Genomic DNA, 17,937 nt, shown 5'->3' on the forward strand with positions numbered 1-17,937 from the left:
CATTCCATTTAAAGGACCAGGAGTATCAGATTGGTAAAAGAATAAAATCCAACTAAGCCTGAAAGTAAAAGGATTGAAAAAACATACCATGGAAAAACTGATCAAGAGAAAGCTGGTACAGCTGTACTAATATCAGATAAAATGTACTTTAAGTCAAAAGACTTTGTTAGAAATGAAGACAGTCACTTCACAATGGTTAAGAATTCAATTCACCAGGAAGATAAAAGCCTTAAATTTGTATGTATCTAGCAAGCCTAATAACAAAGCTTCAGTGTACATAAAGCAAAACTGAGTAAACTAAAAGGAGAAATGGGAAAATCCAGAACCATAAGGGGAAATCTAAACACATTTCTCTCAGGAATTGCGCCTATCAGAAAACTAAATATTTTAAAGGATGTCAGTTCTTCCCAAATTGATATAAATTCAGTGTGCTGCCAAGCAAATAATGGCAGTTTTTTTGTGGAATTTGACCAGGTCATTCATGAATGTATATGAAAGAAAAAAGGGCTAAGAACTCAAAGCCAAAACATTCCTGATGAAAAACAAGAGATGAGAAGTGCTTTCTCTACAGATATAAAGATTATAAAGCTACAGTAATGAAGACAGTGTGTTACTGGCATAGAGACAAATAGACCAATGGAATGGAATATAGAGTCTATATTTATAATCCTTGCATATATGGAAATTAATAGCACACAAAAATAAATTCTTGATGGATCAAGGATTTAAGTATGGAAGACAGATTTAGAGCAATAATTATGATCAGCCAGCTAACACTTGCTGAATGCTTACTACTTACCAGGCATTATACGGACCCCTTTACAGATGATGGTGCATTTATCATCACACAGTGATCTATGAGGTAGGTATAGTTGTCCTATACAAATGAGAAAATCACAGAGAGGTAGCTGCCCAAGGTCATATCACAATGAGTGATTGGTCTGTTCAATCAGTATGCTGTACTACCTCTGAAAATAAAGGAGAATATCTTCATGATATCAGAGAGGGAAAGGATTTCTCAAAACACAAAAACAAACAAAAAACCCCACAAAAACAAAACCATTACGAAAAAGATTGACACTGAAATTAAGAACTTCATTTCATTAAAAGAAACTGTAAAGTGATAAAACACAAACTGAAAGGACATTTGCCACACAGATGATTAAAAAAGGATTTGTATCCTCAATTTATAAGAACTCCTATGAATTAAAAACAAGACAAATAACCTAACTAAAAGATAGGCAAAAGTGATGAACAGAAGAAACACAAATAGCCCATAAATATGTGAAAAGGTATTTAACTAATCAGGAAAAACCATAGTGAGGTAATATTGGTGGATGAGGTGGATGAAAATTAAAAGGCCTGATGACACCAGTATTGAAACAATACTGAATAGAAACTTTTATGCAGTGTTGATAGGAGTGTTGATAGGAGAAACTTTTATGCAGTGTTGATAGGAGAAACTTTTATGCAGTGTTGATAGGAGTAGAAATTGGTGTATTCAAAAGAGTAGTCTGGCAATATTCTGGTAGAGTTGAAGATGTACCAACCATATGATCTAGCAGTTCCACTCCCAGTTACACTCATCTGTTATCCAGACTGGAACAAAGCCTTGCTCATGTACACGAGGAGATATTTCCAAGAATTTCTGTAGTAATATTGCTTATAATGACAAATGATTGGAAGCAACCTAAATAGCTGTCACCAATAGAAAGGGTATATGCTTTCCTTGTCCTAAAATCGCAATGAAAATTAAACTACTCATACCAACTTGGATGAATCTCACAAACATGAGATTGTTCATAGAAAGCAAGTTAGAGAACATACACAGTATGTAATGTTATATAATAAGCTCCATTGCTTAGAGATATATACATATGTAATGAAAATATAAAAACTTAGGGAGGAAGAGGGAAGTTATAGGGGGAATTACAAAAGGGGGAGTTAATGTGTCAGTTGTGGTTTCTTTTTCTTTTTTTTTTTTTTTTTTTTGCTTCTCAAAGTTCTGTTTTACAAAGTAAGCAGCACATGATACACAATTTGACGAAATAATTTTCGGAGTTGGAAAAGTTACAGATTTTTGTGACAAGAAAACCCAGGGTAGGAACTACTTATGGAAAGAAGGCAATTTGTTGAGAAACTATGTTCCCTTACCCCACCCCCGTCAAGTAAAAATCTCAAAGAAAGGGACTGAAAGAGTAGCAACTGGAGAGGTTTACAGATTCACTTTGTACAAAATGAATGACTTTAGATTTCATTACTTTCTAGTGCATCCAGTTTCTTTAAGAAAAATTTTTTCTCTTTATGTGAAATAGCTAAGAATAAATGAAGTAAAAGGCTTGTTACAGATGATGACTCTTCACAAAAATTTATAGTCATAGTACAAATTACCTTCTCAGTGACTATGTTTTCCAGTTAAACTCTGAGAGCACTGCAACCAGCCTCATTATTTTGTGAGCTTATTGTTTTAGAAGATGTATTTATTTCATTCTTTATCTTCAAGAGTTTCTTATCAGGGAAGAAAATTCTTGACATCATAAACAGTAACAACCACATTATGTGAGTATTTGTTTTCTGATGGTATGTATTCAAAAGTAATTTAATATTTTTAATCTATTTCCTACAACACTATTCCCAGAATAAAACTGTCTGAGTAGAATAACGTGTGGGAACCAGTTCCTACTATCACCATGCCTCAAAGAAGATAATTAGAGCACTTCCTGTTTAAAATGTAGCTTATGAAGTGGAGCAACAATCTTTTTTTTTTTAACATCTTTATTGGAGTATAATTGCTTTACATTGGTGTGTTAGTTTCTGCTATATAACAGAGTGAATTAGCTATACATATACATACATCCCCATATCTCCTCCCTCTTGCATCTCCCTCCCACCCTCCCTATCCCGCCCTTCTAGGTGGACACAAAGCCCCTAGCTGATCTCCCTGTGCTATGCGACTGCTTCCCACTAGGTATCTACTTTACATTTGGAAGTGTATATATGTCCATGCCACTCTCTCACTTTGTCCCAGCTTACCCTTCCCCATCCCCGTGTCCTCAAGTCCATTCTCTACGTCTGCGTCTTTATTCCTGTCCTGCCCCTAGGTTGTTCTTCAGAACCTTTTTTTTTTTTTAGATTCCACATATATGTGTTAGCATATGGTATTTGTCTTTCTCTTTCTGACTTACTTCACTCTATATGACAGACTCTAGGTCCATTGACCTCACTACAAATAACTCAATTTCATTTCTTTTTATGGCTGAGTAGTATTCCTTTGTATATATGTGCCACATCTTCTTTATCCATTCATCTGTCGATGGACACTTAGTTGCTTCCATGTCCTGGCTATTGTAAATAGAGCTGCAATGAGCATTTTGGTACATGACTCTTTTTGAATTATGGTTTTCTCAGGGTATATGCCCAGTAGTGGGATTGCTGGGTTGTATGGTAGTTCTATTTGTAGTTTTTTAAGGAACCTCCATACTGTTCTCCACAGTGGCAGTAACAATTTACATTCCCACCAACAGTGCAGGAGGGTTCCCTTTTCTCCACACCCTCTCCAGCATTTATTGTTTGTAGATATTTTTATGATGGCCATTCTGACCAGTGTGAGGTGACATCTCATTGCAGTTTTTTTGTTTGTTTAATTTAATTTAATTTTATTTTTTTGCGGTACGCGGGCCTCTCCCTGTTGTGGCCTCCCGCTATTGTGGCCTCTCGCGTTGCGGAGCACAGGCTCTGGGCATGCAGGCCCAGCGGCCATGGCCCACGGGCCCACGGGCCCAGCCGCTCCGCGGCATGTGGGATCTTCCCAGACCGGGGCACGAACCCGTGTCCCCTGCATCGGCAGGTGGACTCTCAATCACTGCGCCACCAGGGAAGCCCTTTTTTTTTTTTTTTTCATTGCAGTTTTGATTTGCATTTCTCTAATGATTAGGGATGTTGAGCATGCTTTCATGTGTTTGTTAGCAATCTGTATATCTTCTTTGGAGAAATGTCTATTTAGGTCTTCTGCCCATTTTTGGATTGGGTTGTTTGTTTTCTTGATACTGAGCTGCATAAGCTACTTGTATATTTTGGAGATTAATCCTTTGTCAGTTGCTTTGTTTGCAAATATTTTCTCCCATTCTGAGGGTTGTCCTTTTGTCTTGCTTATGGTTTCCTTTGCAGTGCAAAAGCTTTTAAGTTTCATTAGGTCCCATTTGTTTGTTTTTGTTTTTCCATTTCTCTAGGAAGTGGGTCAAAAAGGATCTTGCTGTGATTTATGTCATGGAGTATTCTGCCTATGTTTTCCTCTAAGAGTTTTATAGTGTCTGGCCTTACATTTAGGTCTTTCATCCATTTTGAGTTTATTTTTGTGTATGGTGTTAGGGAGTGTTCTAATTTCATTCTTTTACATGTACCTGTCCAGTTTTCCCAGCACCACTTATTGAAGAGGCTGTCTTTTCTCCATTTGTATATTCTTGTCTCCTTTATCAAAGATAAGGTGACCATATGTGTGTGGGTTTATCTCTGGGCTTTCTATCCTGTTCCATTGATCTATATTTCTGTTTTTGTGGCAGTACCATACTGTCTTGATTACTGTAGCTTTGTAGTATAGTCTGAAGCCAGAGAGCCTGTTTCCAGCTCCATTTTTCTTTCTCAATATTGCTTTGGCTATTCGGGGTCTTTTGTGTTTCCATACAAATTGTGACATTTTTTGTTCTAGTTCTGTGAAAAATGCCATTGGTAGTTTGATAGGGATTGCATTGAATCTGTAGATTGATTTGGGTAGTATAGTCATTTTCACAGTGTTGATTCTTTCAATCAAAGGACATGGTATATCTCAACATCTGTTTGTATCATCGTTAATTTCTTTCATCAGTGTCTTATAGTTTTCTGCATACAGGTCTTTTGTCTCCTTAGGTAGGTTTATTCCTAGGTATGTTATTCTTTTTGTTTCAATATAAGTAAATGGGAGTGTTTCCTTAATTTCTCTTTCAGATTTTTCATCTTTAATGTATAGGAATGCAAGAGATTTCTGTGCATTAATTTTGTATCCTGCTACTTTACCAAATTCATCGATTAGCTCTAGTAATTTTCTGGTAGCATCTTTAGGATTCTGTATGTATAGTATCATGTCATCTGCAAACAGTGACAGTTTTACTTCTTATTCTCCGATTTGGATTCCTTTTATTTCTTTTTCTTCTCTGATTGCTGTGGCTAAAACTTCCAAAACTATGTTGAATAATAGTGGTGAGAGTGGGCAACCTTTTCTTGTTCCTGATCTTAGTGGAAATGGTTTCAGTTTTTCACCATTAAGAACAATATTGGCTGTGTGTTTGTCATATATGGCCTTTATTATGTTGAGGTGAGTTCCCTTTATGCCTACTTTCTGGAGGGTTTTTATCATATATGGGTGTTGAATTTTGTCAAAAGCTTTTTCTGCATCTATTGAGATGATCATATGGTTTTTCTCCTTCAGTTTGTTAATATGGTGTATCACATGGATTGATTTGCATATACTGAAGAATCCTTGCATTCCTGGGATAAACCCCACTTGATCATGGTGTATAATCCTTTTAATGTGCTGTTGGATTCTGTTTGCTAGTATTTTGTTGAGGATTTTTGGGTGGCGTTGTAGAATGAGTTTGGGAGTGTTCCTCCCTCTGCTATATTTTGGAAGAGTTTGAGAAGGATAGGTGTTAGCTCTTCTCTAAATGTTTGATAGAATTCACCTGTGAAGCCATCTGGTCCTGGGCTTTTGTTTGTTGGAAGATTTTTAATCACTGTTTCAATTTCAGTGCTTGTGATTGGTCTGTTTATATGTTCTGTTTCTTCCTGGTTCAGTCTCGGAAGGTTGTGCTTTTCTAAGAATTTGTCCATTTCTTCCAGGTTGTCCATTTTATTGGCATGTCGTTGCTTGTAGTAATCTCTCATGATCCTTTGTATTTCTGCGGTGTCAGTTGTTACTTCTTTTTCATTTCTAATTCTATTGATTTGAGTCTTCTCCCTTTATTTCTTGATGAGTCTGGCTAATGGCTTATCAATTGTGTTTATCTTCTCAAAGTACCAGCTTTTAGTTTTGTTGATATTTGCTATTGTTTGCTTAATTTATTTTTCATTTATTTCTGATCTGATCTTTATGATTTCTTTCCTTCTGCTAACTTTGTGGTTATTTTCTTCTTCTTTCTCTAACTGCTTTAGCTGTAAGGTTAGGTTTTTTATTTGAGATGTTTCTTATTTCTTGAGTAGGATTGTATTGCTATAAATTTCCCTGTTAGAACTGCTTTTGCTGCATCCCATATGTTTTGGGTCATTGAATTTCATTGTCATTTGTTTCTAGATATTTTTGATTTCTTCAGTGATCTCTTGGTTATGTAGTAACATGTTGTTTAGCCTTCTTGTGTTTGTATTTTTTTTTACAGATTTTTTCCTGTAATTGATATCTAGTCTCATAGCATTGTGGTCAGAAAATATACTTGATATGATGTCAATTTTCTTAAATTTACCAAGGCTTGATTTGTGACCCAAGATGTGATCTATCCTGGAGAATGTTCCATGAGCACTTGAGAAGAAAGTGTAATCTGTTTTTGGATGGAATGTCCTATAAATATCAATTAAGTCCATCTTGTTTAATGTATCACTTAAAGCTTGTATTTCCTTATTTATTTTCATTTTGGACAATCTGTCTGTTGGTGAAAGTGAGGTGTTAAAGTCCCCTACTATGATTTTGTTACTGTCGATTTCCCCTTTAATGGCTGTTAGCATTTGCCTTATGTATTCAGGTGCTCGTATATTGGGTGCATAAATATTTACAACTGTTATATCTTCTTCTTGGATTGATTCGTTGATCATTATGTAGTGTCCTTCTTTGTCTCTTGTAATAGTCTTTATTTTAAAGTCTATTTTGTCTGACGTGAGAATTGCTACTCCAGCTTTCTTTTGATTTCCATTTGCATGGAATATCTTTTTCCATCCCCTCGCTTTCAGTCTGTATGTGTCCCTAGGTCTGAAGTGGGTCTCTTGTAGACAGCATATGTTCAGGTCTTGTTTTTGTATCCATTCAGCCAGTCTATGTCTTTTGGTTGGAGCATTTAATCCATTTACATTTAAGGTAGTTATCGATATGTATGTTCCTATTATCATTTTCTTAACTGTTTTGGGTTTTTAATTGTAAGTCTTTTCCTTCTCTTGTGTTTCCTGCCTAGAGAAGTTCCTTTAGCATTTGTTGTAGAGCTGGTTTGGTGGTGCTGAATTCTCTTAGCTTTTGCTTGTCTGTAAAGGTTTTAATTTCTCCGTCAAATCTGAATGAGATCCTTGCTGGGTAGAGTAATCTTGGTTGTAGGTTTTTCCCTTTCGTCACTTTAAATATGTCCCGACACTCCCTTCTGGCTTGCAGAATTTCTGCTGAAAGATCAGCTGTTAACCTTATGGGGATTCCCTTGTATGTTAATTGTTGCTTTTCCCTTGCTGCTTTTAATATTTTTTCTTTGTATTTAATTTTTGATAGTTTGATTAATATGTGTCTTGGCGTGTTTCTCCTTGGATTTATCCTGTGTGGGACTGTCTGCACTTCCTGGACTTGATTGACTATTTCCTTTCTCATGTTAGGGAAATTTTCAACTATAATTTCTTCAAATATTTTCTCAGTCTGTTTTTTTCTATTCTTCTTCTGGGACCCCTATAATTCGAATGTTGGTGTGTTTAATGTTGTCCCAGAGGTCTCTGAGATTGTCCTCAATTCTTTTCATTCTTTTTTCTTTATTCTGCTCTGTGGTAGTTACTTCCACTATTTTATCTTCCAGGTCACTTATCCATTCATCTGCCTCAGTTATTCTACTTTTGATTCCTTCTAGAGAATTTTTAATTTCATTTATTGTGTTGTCCGTCATTGTTTGTTTGCTCTTTAGTTCTTCTAGGTCCTTGTTAAACATTTCTGGTGTTTTCTCCATTCTATTTTTAAGATTTTGGATCATCTTTACTATCATTAGTCTGAATTCTTTTTCAGGTAGACTGCCTAATTCCTCTTCATTTGTTTGGTCTGGTGTGTTTTTGCCTTGCTCCTTCCTCTGCTGTGTATTTCTCTATTCTCATTTTGCTTAACTTACTGTGTTTGGGGTCTCCATTTCACAGGCTGCAGGTTCATAGTTCCCATTGTTTTTGGTGTCTGCTCCCAGTGGGTAAGGTTGGTTCAGTGGGTTGTGTAGGCTTCCTGGTGGAGGGGACTGGTGCCTGTGTTCTGGTGGATGAGGCAGAATCTTTTCTTTCAGTTGGGCAGGGCTGCGTCTGGTGGTGTGTTTTGGGGTGTCTGTGACCTTATTATGATATTAGGCAGCCTCTCTGCTAATGGGTGGGGTTGTGTTCCTGTCTTGCTAGTTGTTTGGCATAGGGTGTCCAGCACTGTAGCTTGCTGGTCGTTGCATGGAGCTGGGTCTTAGTGTTGAGATGGAGATCTGTGGGCGAGCTTTCACTGTTTGATATTACTTGGGGCTGGGAGGTCTCTGGTGGTCCAGTGTCCTGAACTCGGCTCTCCCACCTCAGAGGCACAGGCCTGACACCTGGCCGGAGCACCAAGACCCTGTCAGCCACGTGGCTCTGATGAAAAGGGAGAAAAAGAAAGAAAGAAAGAAAGAGAGAGGGAGGGAGGGAGAGAGAGAGAGAGAGAGAGAAAGAAAAAGAGAAAGAAAGAGAGAGAGAGAAAAGAAAAAGAAAGAGAGAAAGAGAGAAAGAAAAGAAAAAGACAGAAAGAAAGAGAAGAGAGAAAGAAAAGAAAAAGAAAGAAGAGAGAGAAAGAAAAGAAAAAGAAAGAGAGAAAGAAAAGAAAAAGAAAGAAAGAGAGAAAGAAAGAAAAGAAAAAGAAAGAAAAAATACAATAAAATAAAATAGAAAAAATTTATTAAAAATAAAAAAGTAATTTAAAGAAAAGAGAAATAAAGAAGAGAGCAACCAAACCAAAAACCGAATCCACCAATGATAACAAGCCCTAAAAACTATAACTATACTAAAAAACAAAACAAAATGGACAGTCAGAACCCTAGGACAAATGGCAAAAGCAAAGCTGTACAGACAAAATCACAGAAAGAAGCATACACATACACACTCACAAAAAGAGGAAAAGTGAAAAAAAAGTACATATACATATATATAAAATAAACAAAGGAAGAGAGCAACCAAATCAATAAACTGCAAATGATAATAAACTCTAAATACTAAACTAAGATAAACATAAAACCAGAAACAAATTAGATACAGAAAGCAAACCCCAAGTCTACAGTTGCTCCCAAAGTCTACCACCTCAATTTTGGGATGATTTGTTGTCTATTCAGGTATTCCACAAGTTGACTGAGAGTACATCAAGTTGATATTGAAGATTTAATCCACTGCTTCTGAGGCTGCTGGGAGAGATTTCCCTTTCTCTTCTTTGTTCGCACAGCTCCCAGGGTTCAGCTTTGGATTTGGACCGGCCTTTGCCTGTAGGTCGCCTGAGGGCGTCTGTTCTTTGTTCAGACAGGATGGGATTAAAGGAGCAGCTGATTCGGGGGCTCTGGCTCACTCAGGCTTGGGGGAGGGCGGGATACGGATGCAGGGCGAGCCTGTGGCGGCAGAGGCCAGCGTGATGGTGCAACAACCTGAGGTATCCCGAGTGTTCTCCTGGGGAAGTTGTCACTGGATCACGGGACCCTGTCAGTGGCGGGCTGCACAGGGTCCCAAGAGGGGAGGTGTGGATAGTGACCTGTGCTTGCACACAGGCTTCTTGGTGGCTGCAAGAGCAGCCTTAGCATCTCGTGCCCATCTCTGCTGTCCATGCTGATAGCCGCAGCTGGCGCCAATCTCTGGAGCTTGTTTAGGCAATGCTCTGAATCCCTTCTCCTTGCACACCCCGAAACAGTGGTCTCTTGACTCTTAGGCAGGTCCAGACTTTTTCCCGGACTTCCTCCTGGCTAGCTGTGGTGCACTAGCCCCCTTCAGGCTGTGTTCACGCAGCCATCCCCAGTCCTCTCCCGGGATCTGACCTCCAAAGCCCAAGCCTCAGCTCCCAGCCCCGCCCGCTCCAGCAGGTGAGCAGAGAAGCCTCTGGGGCTGGTGAGTGCTGGTCGGCACCGATCCTCTGTGCAGGAATCTCTGCTTTGCCCTCCGCACCCCTGTTGCTGCACTCTCCTCCGTGGCTCCCAAGCTTCACCCCCGCCACCCCGTCTCCGCCAGTGAAGGGGCTTCCTAGTGTGTGGAAACTTTTCCTCCTTCACGGCTCCCTCCCAGAGGTGCAGGTCCCGTCCCTATTCTTTTGTCTCTGTTTTTCCTTTTTTCTTTTGCCCTACCCAGGTACGTGGGGATGTTTCTTGCCTTTTGGGAAGTCTTAGGTCTTCTGTTAAAATTAAGTAGGTGTTCTGTAGGAGTTGTTCCACATGTAAATGTATTTCTGATGTATTTGTGGGGAGGAAGGTGATCTCCACGTCTTACTCCTCTGCCATCTTGAAGGCACCCCTCACCCTCCCCCGTGGTTTATTTCTGAAGCTGGCTATCAGGTATCATGTATTTCTTATATTATGCCTTTTAAAATATTAAAGATTGAATGGATATGAAAGTTCTTCATATTTAATGACAACTTTTTGAAAAAATAGTTTGAAGATCTTTTTCTTTAACTTTTTTCCTGACTGGCAGTAGATCTGTCATCTAATGAGATCTTAAAATGGAAACAGGTAACTCAGAAGAGTAATAATATAGTATTGGGGATGTTATTTTGGTTCTTACCTCAAACTTGAAGGCCTTATGTTTTCCTTGTTTCTACTTACTTAAACCTCTCTACAGTTTGTTTGGGTTGTTTTTAGGAGACTGTGTATCATATAAAACCAGTTATTATAAAAATGCCTTTTCTAAATTAAGGGGTAGTTAGTAACCAAAGTTAGTTTCCAACCAAAATGTTAACTTCCTTATATCAAAACGTTTTAGAGGGAGTGTATATTTTATTTTAATTTAGTTGGTGTGGAAAATTATTATTCTTGAACGAATACATGTTTCCTCCGTCCATGTGGGTTTTTGTAGCAGACTTTAAATTTGAATAACACAGTGATGCTGAATTTTCAGTCTTAAGGGCTCCCTGGCTTACTTAAATTAACTTTTTTTTTACAAAGATGCACGCCCCAAGTTTGGACGCCGACACAGTATGGAAAACATGGAACTTATGAAGTTAACACCAGAAAAGGTTGGCAGTTTTTATTTCTTGAACTATTATAACAAAATATTTTAGCAACTTTTAATTTAAATAATTTAAATAAGTCTTGTCATATATGGGTATCACTTTAACATTTTCCTTTGAAAAGAATCGAATCGAGTACAATGCAAAAAGAATGTGTACAGTGTGCTGCCATCTGTTTAAGAAAAGTTTTATGCATATATATACTTTGTAGATGCATAAGACATTTCTGGAATGATATATAAGATACTTGCTTGTAACGATTGCCTGTGGGAAAAGAATTGCTGTCTGGGTTAGGAGAAACACTTTTATATACTATTTTGAACTGTTTGAATATTTTACTATTTTATCATGTACATGCATTACTTTGTTTTTTTAATTAAAAGAAAAACAGGAAAATCAGAAAAGGATTAGGAAACTTTTTTCACCTAAATAACAGCAACATTATTGGCAAGATTAATGATATGTATGATCAAGCTAGTGTTTTTAACTGCATTTTTGAAAAGCATTTTTTTTAACAAAGAAATAACTCTGTTCAAGACGCATCTTCTCTAGGTTTTTTTTTTAAGTAACAGAGAAGGGACTTTATAATTGGAAAAAGGTTATTGAAGAACAAATCTAGGCTGCTTTCTTCTACCTCCATTTATCTTAATTTTACATTGTTACGGTATGCTTTTAACACCTTTATGGTATATTTCTTTAAACACTTTTTATAAAATGTGTTTATTGTAGTAACTTTGGAAACTTCCAACAAGGAAATTGAAATTATCGGTAATCCCACCTCCCAGTAGTAACCAAAATTAATGTTTTTGTATTTATTCATCTTGCATTTTCATATGAATATCATATTATAGATACTATTTTATAAGACATAGCAATATATCAACATCTTTCCATGTAATGAAATATTCTTCTGCTCTATTATTATAATAGGCATATTATTTTTTAATATTGACATTTTTGTGTAAGTAGTCTTCATAAGACCAACATCTGATTTGAACTAATATCCAATATTTTTTTATTCCAAACAGTTACAGAGTTTTTTTAAAACTTCTGGTTAACTTCTGAAGGGCTTTATGATTTCCCCCATATATTTACCTCTTATATTGGTGAGTGGTTCTCAAATCCTTAAATCTGTAGATTATTTAAAAAATAAAAAACCAGAACACAAAAAACTTAAGTCAATTTAGATCTCCTTCGTTTTTCTAGTAGGTAGGAAACTAGTAATAAGCAGCAAAATTAATTTGGTGCATCTGTAGTGGTACCAACAGTAAATTCCATGAGAAGCTGACCAGATTCAACCCTGTAATTTTCCAAGAGCCTAATGATGATAAAGCTTTATGTCTAATTTAAAATATGTTTAAGTGGAATTAGTTCTTCGTGATTTTTTTTTTACCTCATAATAAATATTTATTTGTTTTAGTTTTGGCTGCCTTGGGTCTTAGTTGAGGCATATGGGCTCCTCGTTATGGCACGTGGGCTCTCTAGTTGTGGCCTGTGTGCTCAGTAGTTGCAGCGTGCAGGTTTAGTTGCCCTGCGGCATGTGGGATCTTAGCTCCCTGACCAGGGATCAAACCCACATCCCCTGCATTGGAAGATGGATTCTTAACCACTGGACCAACAGGGAAGTCCCTAACTTCCTGTTTGGAAGTCATAATAAAGTCAAAGAGTTCAGTACAGTTTTATCAACAAAAGATTACTACTGCTGTGTAAGTTTCAGATGTTATTTTTTAGGGTTATAAATTCTACATACATCCAAAATTTCCAGTTGTAGCAGATTTCTAAGTAACTCATACCAAGAATAAAACTTTGGCTTCTTCTCTGACCATTTAAATTTTATTTTTATGGACTTTTCGCAAACTTTGTTTTCTTAGGTTTTTAAAAACCTCCATTTTAATATTTTGATAATGAGAAATCCATAACACACATTCGGTACAAGCTGTTGAAAACAGTGAGTTAGGGACTTCCCTGGTGGCGCAGTGGTTAAGAATCTGCCTGCCAGTGCAGGGGACATGGGTTTGAGCCCTGGTCTGGGAAGATCCCACATGCTACAGAGCAACTAAGCCCGTGCGCCACAACTACTGAGCCTGCGCTCTAGAGCCCATGAGCCACAACTGCTGAGCCCGCATGCCACAACTACTGAAGCATGTACCTAGGGCCCATGCTTCACAACAAGAGAAGCTACCGCAATGAGAAGCCCACGCACCAAAATGAAGAATAGCCCCTGCTCACCACAACTAGACCCGCACATAGCAACGAAGACCCAATGCAGCCAAAGATAATTAATTAAAAAAGAAAACAGTGAGATATACTGGCAAAAAGGAATTTATTAAGAGATCTAAGCCACTCACCCCCCTTCCCACCCCCAATTACTAAATGGCAGATTATATATAGCTTTGGTGATTTTTTTTCATGTCGTGCTTTCCATTTATAATTGTGTAGGTTCAAAACTGGAACAGTGAAATTCTTGCTAAACAAAAACCTCTTATTGCCAAACCTTCTGCAAAGCTCCTCTTTGTCAACAGATTGAAGGGGAAAAAATACAAAAGTAATTCCTCCACTAAAGTTCTCCAAGATGCCAGTAATTCCATCGATCACCGAATTTCAAATTCTCAAAGGGTATGTTTAAAATAAGTTTTTGAGTTTTTTATATTCATACTGGATTTTTGTAATATATTTTTAGATATTCAGTATAAAATATCTTTGTTATTCAAAGAAGTCTTCTGTATTTTCCTATCTTTTCTGTGTTCTTCAAAGCTAGAAACTATAATTACTCCATTCATAGATAAGTTGCTCCACTACTTTGGGCAGTAATTATTTCTTTGTGTTTTAAGTCACTGTTGTTTGCAAAAATACTACCTTCATTTCACCAGAGCATCTCCCAGTGAAAATGTCCTCCACTCAGTCAAGAAGTCAGAACAAATGAAATTCAGATGTTCAAGGAGTTTTAAATACTAATTTAAAATGAAGAGTGTCTGCATGCATCAATTTCTATTTATTTCTATTGTTAAAATTATACAGTTAAAAACGATTTTGTTTAAAAGTGAGCATAGAAATCAGATTATTAAACATAAAAAAATATTCAGAAGTTGAAAAATACCATGGGTTTACTGGTAAGTATCGGGTATCTCTATCTACCCTACAGTCTGATAAAAAGATCAAAATAAATTACAAAGAAGATACTTCAAATTATCAAGTCCATTTTTCAAGCAGTTGAGAACCTTTGAAAGAATTGTTAGCCTTTTATTTTTTAACAGAAATTTCTATTGGTCCTGTTGTCAGCATTTTTTTTTTTTGTATCTGCACCCTTGTAGTGTCCTTTGCCTTGGTTTTTATCAGTTTTTTACATGTTCCTTACACATGTATGACTAACAAAAGGAAATTATTATAATTATTATTATATTATTAAAAATATTATGGGGTATATAAAAATGGTCCAAGAATAATTTTGTAGATCTGGAAGGCATATCTTTGTTCAAGGTTTGAGGTCTTAACTAAGCCCACTTAGCCCAACCAAAAATGTCTGTATTTTTGGAGCCTGTCTTTTGATATTCAGAATTTTTAATTAGAGGCTTTTTGCCCCTAGGGAAAAGTCTTTTTGTTAGTGATTAAGACAGTTGACTATAGCTTATGTACATACTTATTCCCAAACCTCAAGCTTGACGTGTTAAAAATTGTGCTGTCTCAAGCCCTCCTGTTTTCCTTACTTCAATTAAAGGGATACCATGTATACTACACTGTCACCCAAGCTAGGAACGCCGGTGTCATTCTAGACTCCCTCTCCTTCATTGACCACATCCAGTTAATCCCTATATCACTCAGATCTGCCCTGACCACCGTCCCCCCATCTTTAAAAAAAATCTCTGTTACTATGTGTTAGTTCTTAATGTACTGCTTTATCTCTTACCCAGATTTCTGGAATAGGCACCTGAACTGACCCCTTTCCTTCCATTATTAACCCTTGTAATCAATTGGAAGGGCCAGTTCTGTTTCTGTACAAAACCGCTTAAAACTGGCTATTACCAGTGCTTCTCTTATGTCACATAGGATGTCTTTAACTTGTTAGTCATATAGAGGTCCTTGTGTTGGTCTCTTCTTCCCCTCCCCTTTTCACCACCCCTGCATACCCTTCAGTTCATTATCCCCTAAACACTACAAAGCTTTGGAATTGCGCATTAATCTGTGTGAAACATCTCTACCCTGCAAATGCTTATTCACTCTCCAGGAACCCACTCAAATGTCACATAAGTTTCTGATGTTTCACTTAAGAATTAGTTACACCCTTCTCCCAAGGCTCATAACAGTTTGTATATATGTACTTCTATTATAATACTATCATTATGAAAACTAAAATAATTACTTTTATTAAACATTAGTTATTTTAGTTTTGAAGCTTTCCAAATAAAGTATAACTGGTACCCCTCTGTCTCAAATATTCATTTATTTGAAGTTTATATTTCTTCAGGATCTTCAAATCTTTAAATACAATAAAAGACCTTAAAAATCACTATGCCAGGAAAATATACATGCTTTCTTACTTTAATCAGTTCTTAGAAAGACTAGTTTACTTAAATTCTGTTGTAGAATCTTAGAACTGAACTTTGAACCTGGGTTACATGCCTGTATCACTGATATTTGCATAATTTATTCAGTATCTGTAGCAGTTCCCCTAAGTCTGAGGTACATTTATTTAGCTTTAGGAATACAAGGATTAAAAAATAACTAGAAATGCTTTTTGTTAGTTGGATTGAAATAACTTTTTATTACCAAGTGGTTGGCATCTTGTATAAAGAAAATGTCAATTTTTTATTTTTAATCTTCATCGTTTACCATTTGCATTTGAGGTATATATGCTATTGTTTCATTGATGATCTAAGGATAATGCTGAAATATTTAGACTTCCTCTCAATATTTTAGAAAATCAGTGCAGATACTATTGGAGATGAAGGGTTCTTTGACCTGCTGAGCCGATTTCAGAGCAATCGGATGGATGATCAGAGGTGCTGCTTAAAAGAACAGAACTCCGGATCAGCTTCAACAGCAGCTTCTGCCACTCCCCCCAGAATGATGCTACAAAGTAAGTTATCTGTGCTTCTCCTGCAATTTGATATTCTTGTGATTTATTTCTGAGAATCTAGGAGGTACAGTAAAGGAGCCTGAATCAAGGTACATCTGAAACGCTGGTATTTGTACAGTTTCAAACAAGGTTTTGTTTCAGTTCCCCTATGTTTATCTGTATTTCTGGTCCAGTGCACTTTCTACTAACTATATCATACTGCCTCCCAAGTTTCCTAGGGGGTGGGGGAAAAAATCTAACTTTAAAAAAAATGAGGAAAAAATTATAGTTATACATACCTTATAATTACATGTAAAATGCAGATACTTCATATGTGGATTAAAAAAGAAAAGCCAGGACAGACTGAAGAGGAACCTATGGCTATAGCAGAAGCTAAGGCTTGCCTGAGCCTTCGAAAGATCTAAAATAGGTTACTTAAAATTTTCTATTTCAGTTACCAAAAGACTTCCTCCCCCATAGACCAAGACTTGCCAGCAGCACTTAACTCGAAGTTTAGTTAGCTGAATGTCCTATCCAGGGCATGGGATAAAAATACTGTCCATTCATCCTGGTCTGAGAAAGTATGTGAGAAAAACAATTTAGTTACCTTCTGAAATCTAGCCCCATATCTTATAAAGTTACATATTGGGTGACATTAGATAAAGGGAAATATAGTCAAGTCCGAATTACCTCCAAGCGGACCATCTGAAGTACTCTGGGATTCATTCTTCCCTCCCCACCCATCTAGTCTGGCCCCAGCCTATCAGTGACGGAGCTAAAGCAGGAGGGCAGAAAGGGTGTTGGGAGTGAATAAGGCAGAAAGAAATTTTATGTATATAATAAATATGCTTAAATAACTTTATTATTTTTTGATTTTTTTTCATAGCACCATCTGTTTCCATGGTGTCCCCCAACACAGATGAGTTTTTAGACCTTCTTGCCAGCTCACAGAGCCGCCGTTTGGATGATCAGAGAGCCAGTTTCAGTAATTTGCCTGGCCTTCGTCTGACACAAAACAACAGTCAGTCAGTACTTGGCCACCTGATGACTAACGACAACAAAGAGGCTGATGAAGACTTCTTTGACATCCTTGTAAAATGTCAAGTATGTCTGCACATTTTTGTCATTCCGTATATATAGCTCAGATGTTGTTGAGAGCTTTGGCAGTATTATGATTCTAAATTGGGAAAAGCTCATTTTGTCTTAGAAAGGCAATAAGTTGATTATTCAGGGGTCCATCAGACACTGTTTCTCCCTTATGATCGCTTCATATTTTGTGTTCCTTTTGGCTGGTGAGGTGGGATGTTGCCAATGACTCCCTCTGAGCTGTAGTAGAGACTACAGGAAGAGCCCCTCTTCTGAATTTTCGGAATAGCATCAGGAGCAACCCAGTGATTAATATGGAGAGAGTCTAGCTGGGGCCCTTTCTAGACAGTTTACCATTTGGGAGAAATGTATATATTGAGATAGCTTTCATATTTTAGCTGTTTTAATAATTATTAACCAAAGTGGTTAAGAAATATCTCAAATGGCTTGGACAGGACCATGAGAAAAATAATGCTTATTTTCACTAAAAAGAGACATTTCCTGTGCCTAACCCTAGTTCTGTGTTCTGTGTCTCAGTTTTCTCATTCATAAAAAGATGAAATGATGATCTCTCATTCATTCAATCAAAATATTACTGAACACCTTTTATGTTCTGGGCACTATT

At 37.0% G+C, this 17,937-nt stretch overlaps 1 protein-coding gene across 3 annotated transcripts in view; it reads left to right on the top strand.

Annotated features, from left to right (window-relative positions):
* GPSM2 (G protein signaling modulator 2) overlaps positions 1–17,937 on the top strand; it is a 63,354-nt gene that overhangs the window by 35,186 nt on the left and 10,231 nt on the right. For all 3 annotated transcript variants that reach the window (XM_067727107.1, XM_067727108.1, XM_067727109.1), the window contains 4 exons: positions 11,109–11,179; positions 13,613–13,789; positions 16,088–16,247; positions 17,113–17,330. In XM_067727107.1, the coding sequence (XP_067583208.1) occupies positions 11,109–11,179; positions 13,613–13,789; positions 16,088–16,247; positions 17,113–17,330 (626 nt within the window). The remainder of the gene's footprint in view (positions 1–11,108; positions 11,180–13,612; positions 13,790–16,087; positions 16,248–17,112; positions 17,331–17,937) is intronic.

This window comes from Pseudorca crassidens, chromosome 2 (genome assembly GCF_039906515.1).
Source record: "Pseudorca crassidens isolate mPseCra1 chromosome 2, mPseCra1.hap1, whole genome shotgun sequence".
Taxonomy (NCBI): domain Eukaryota; kingdom Metazoa; phylum Chordata; class Mammalia; order Artiodactyla; family Delphinidae; genus Pseudorca; species Pseudorca crassidens.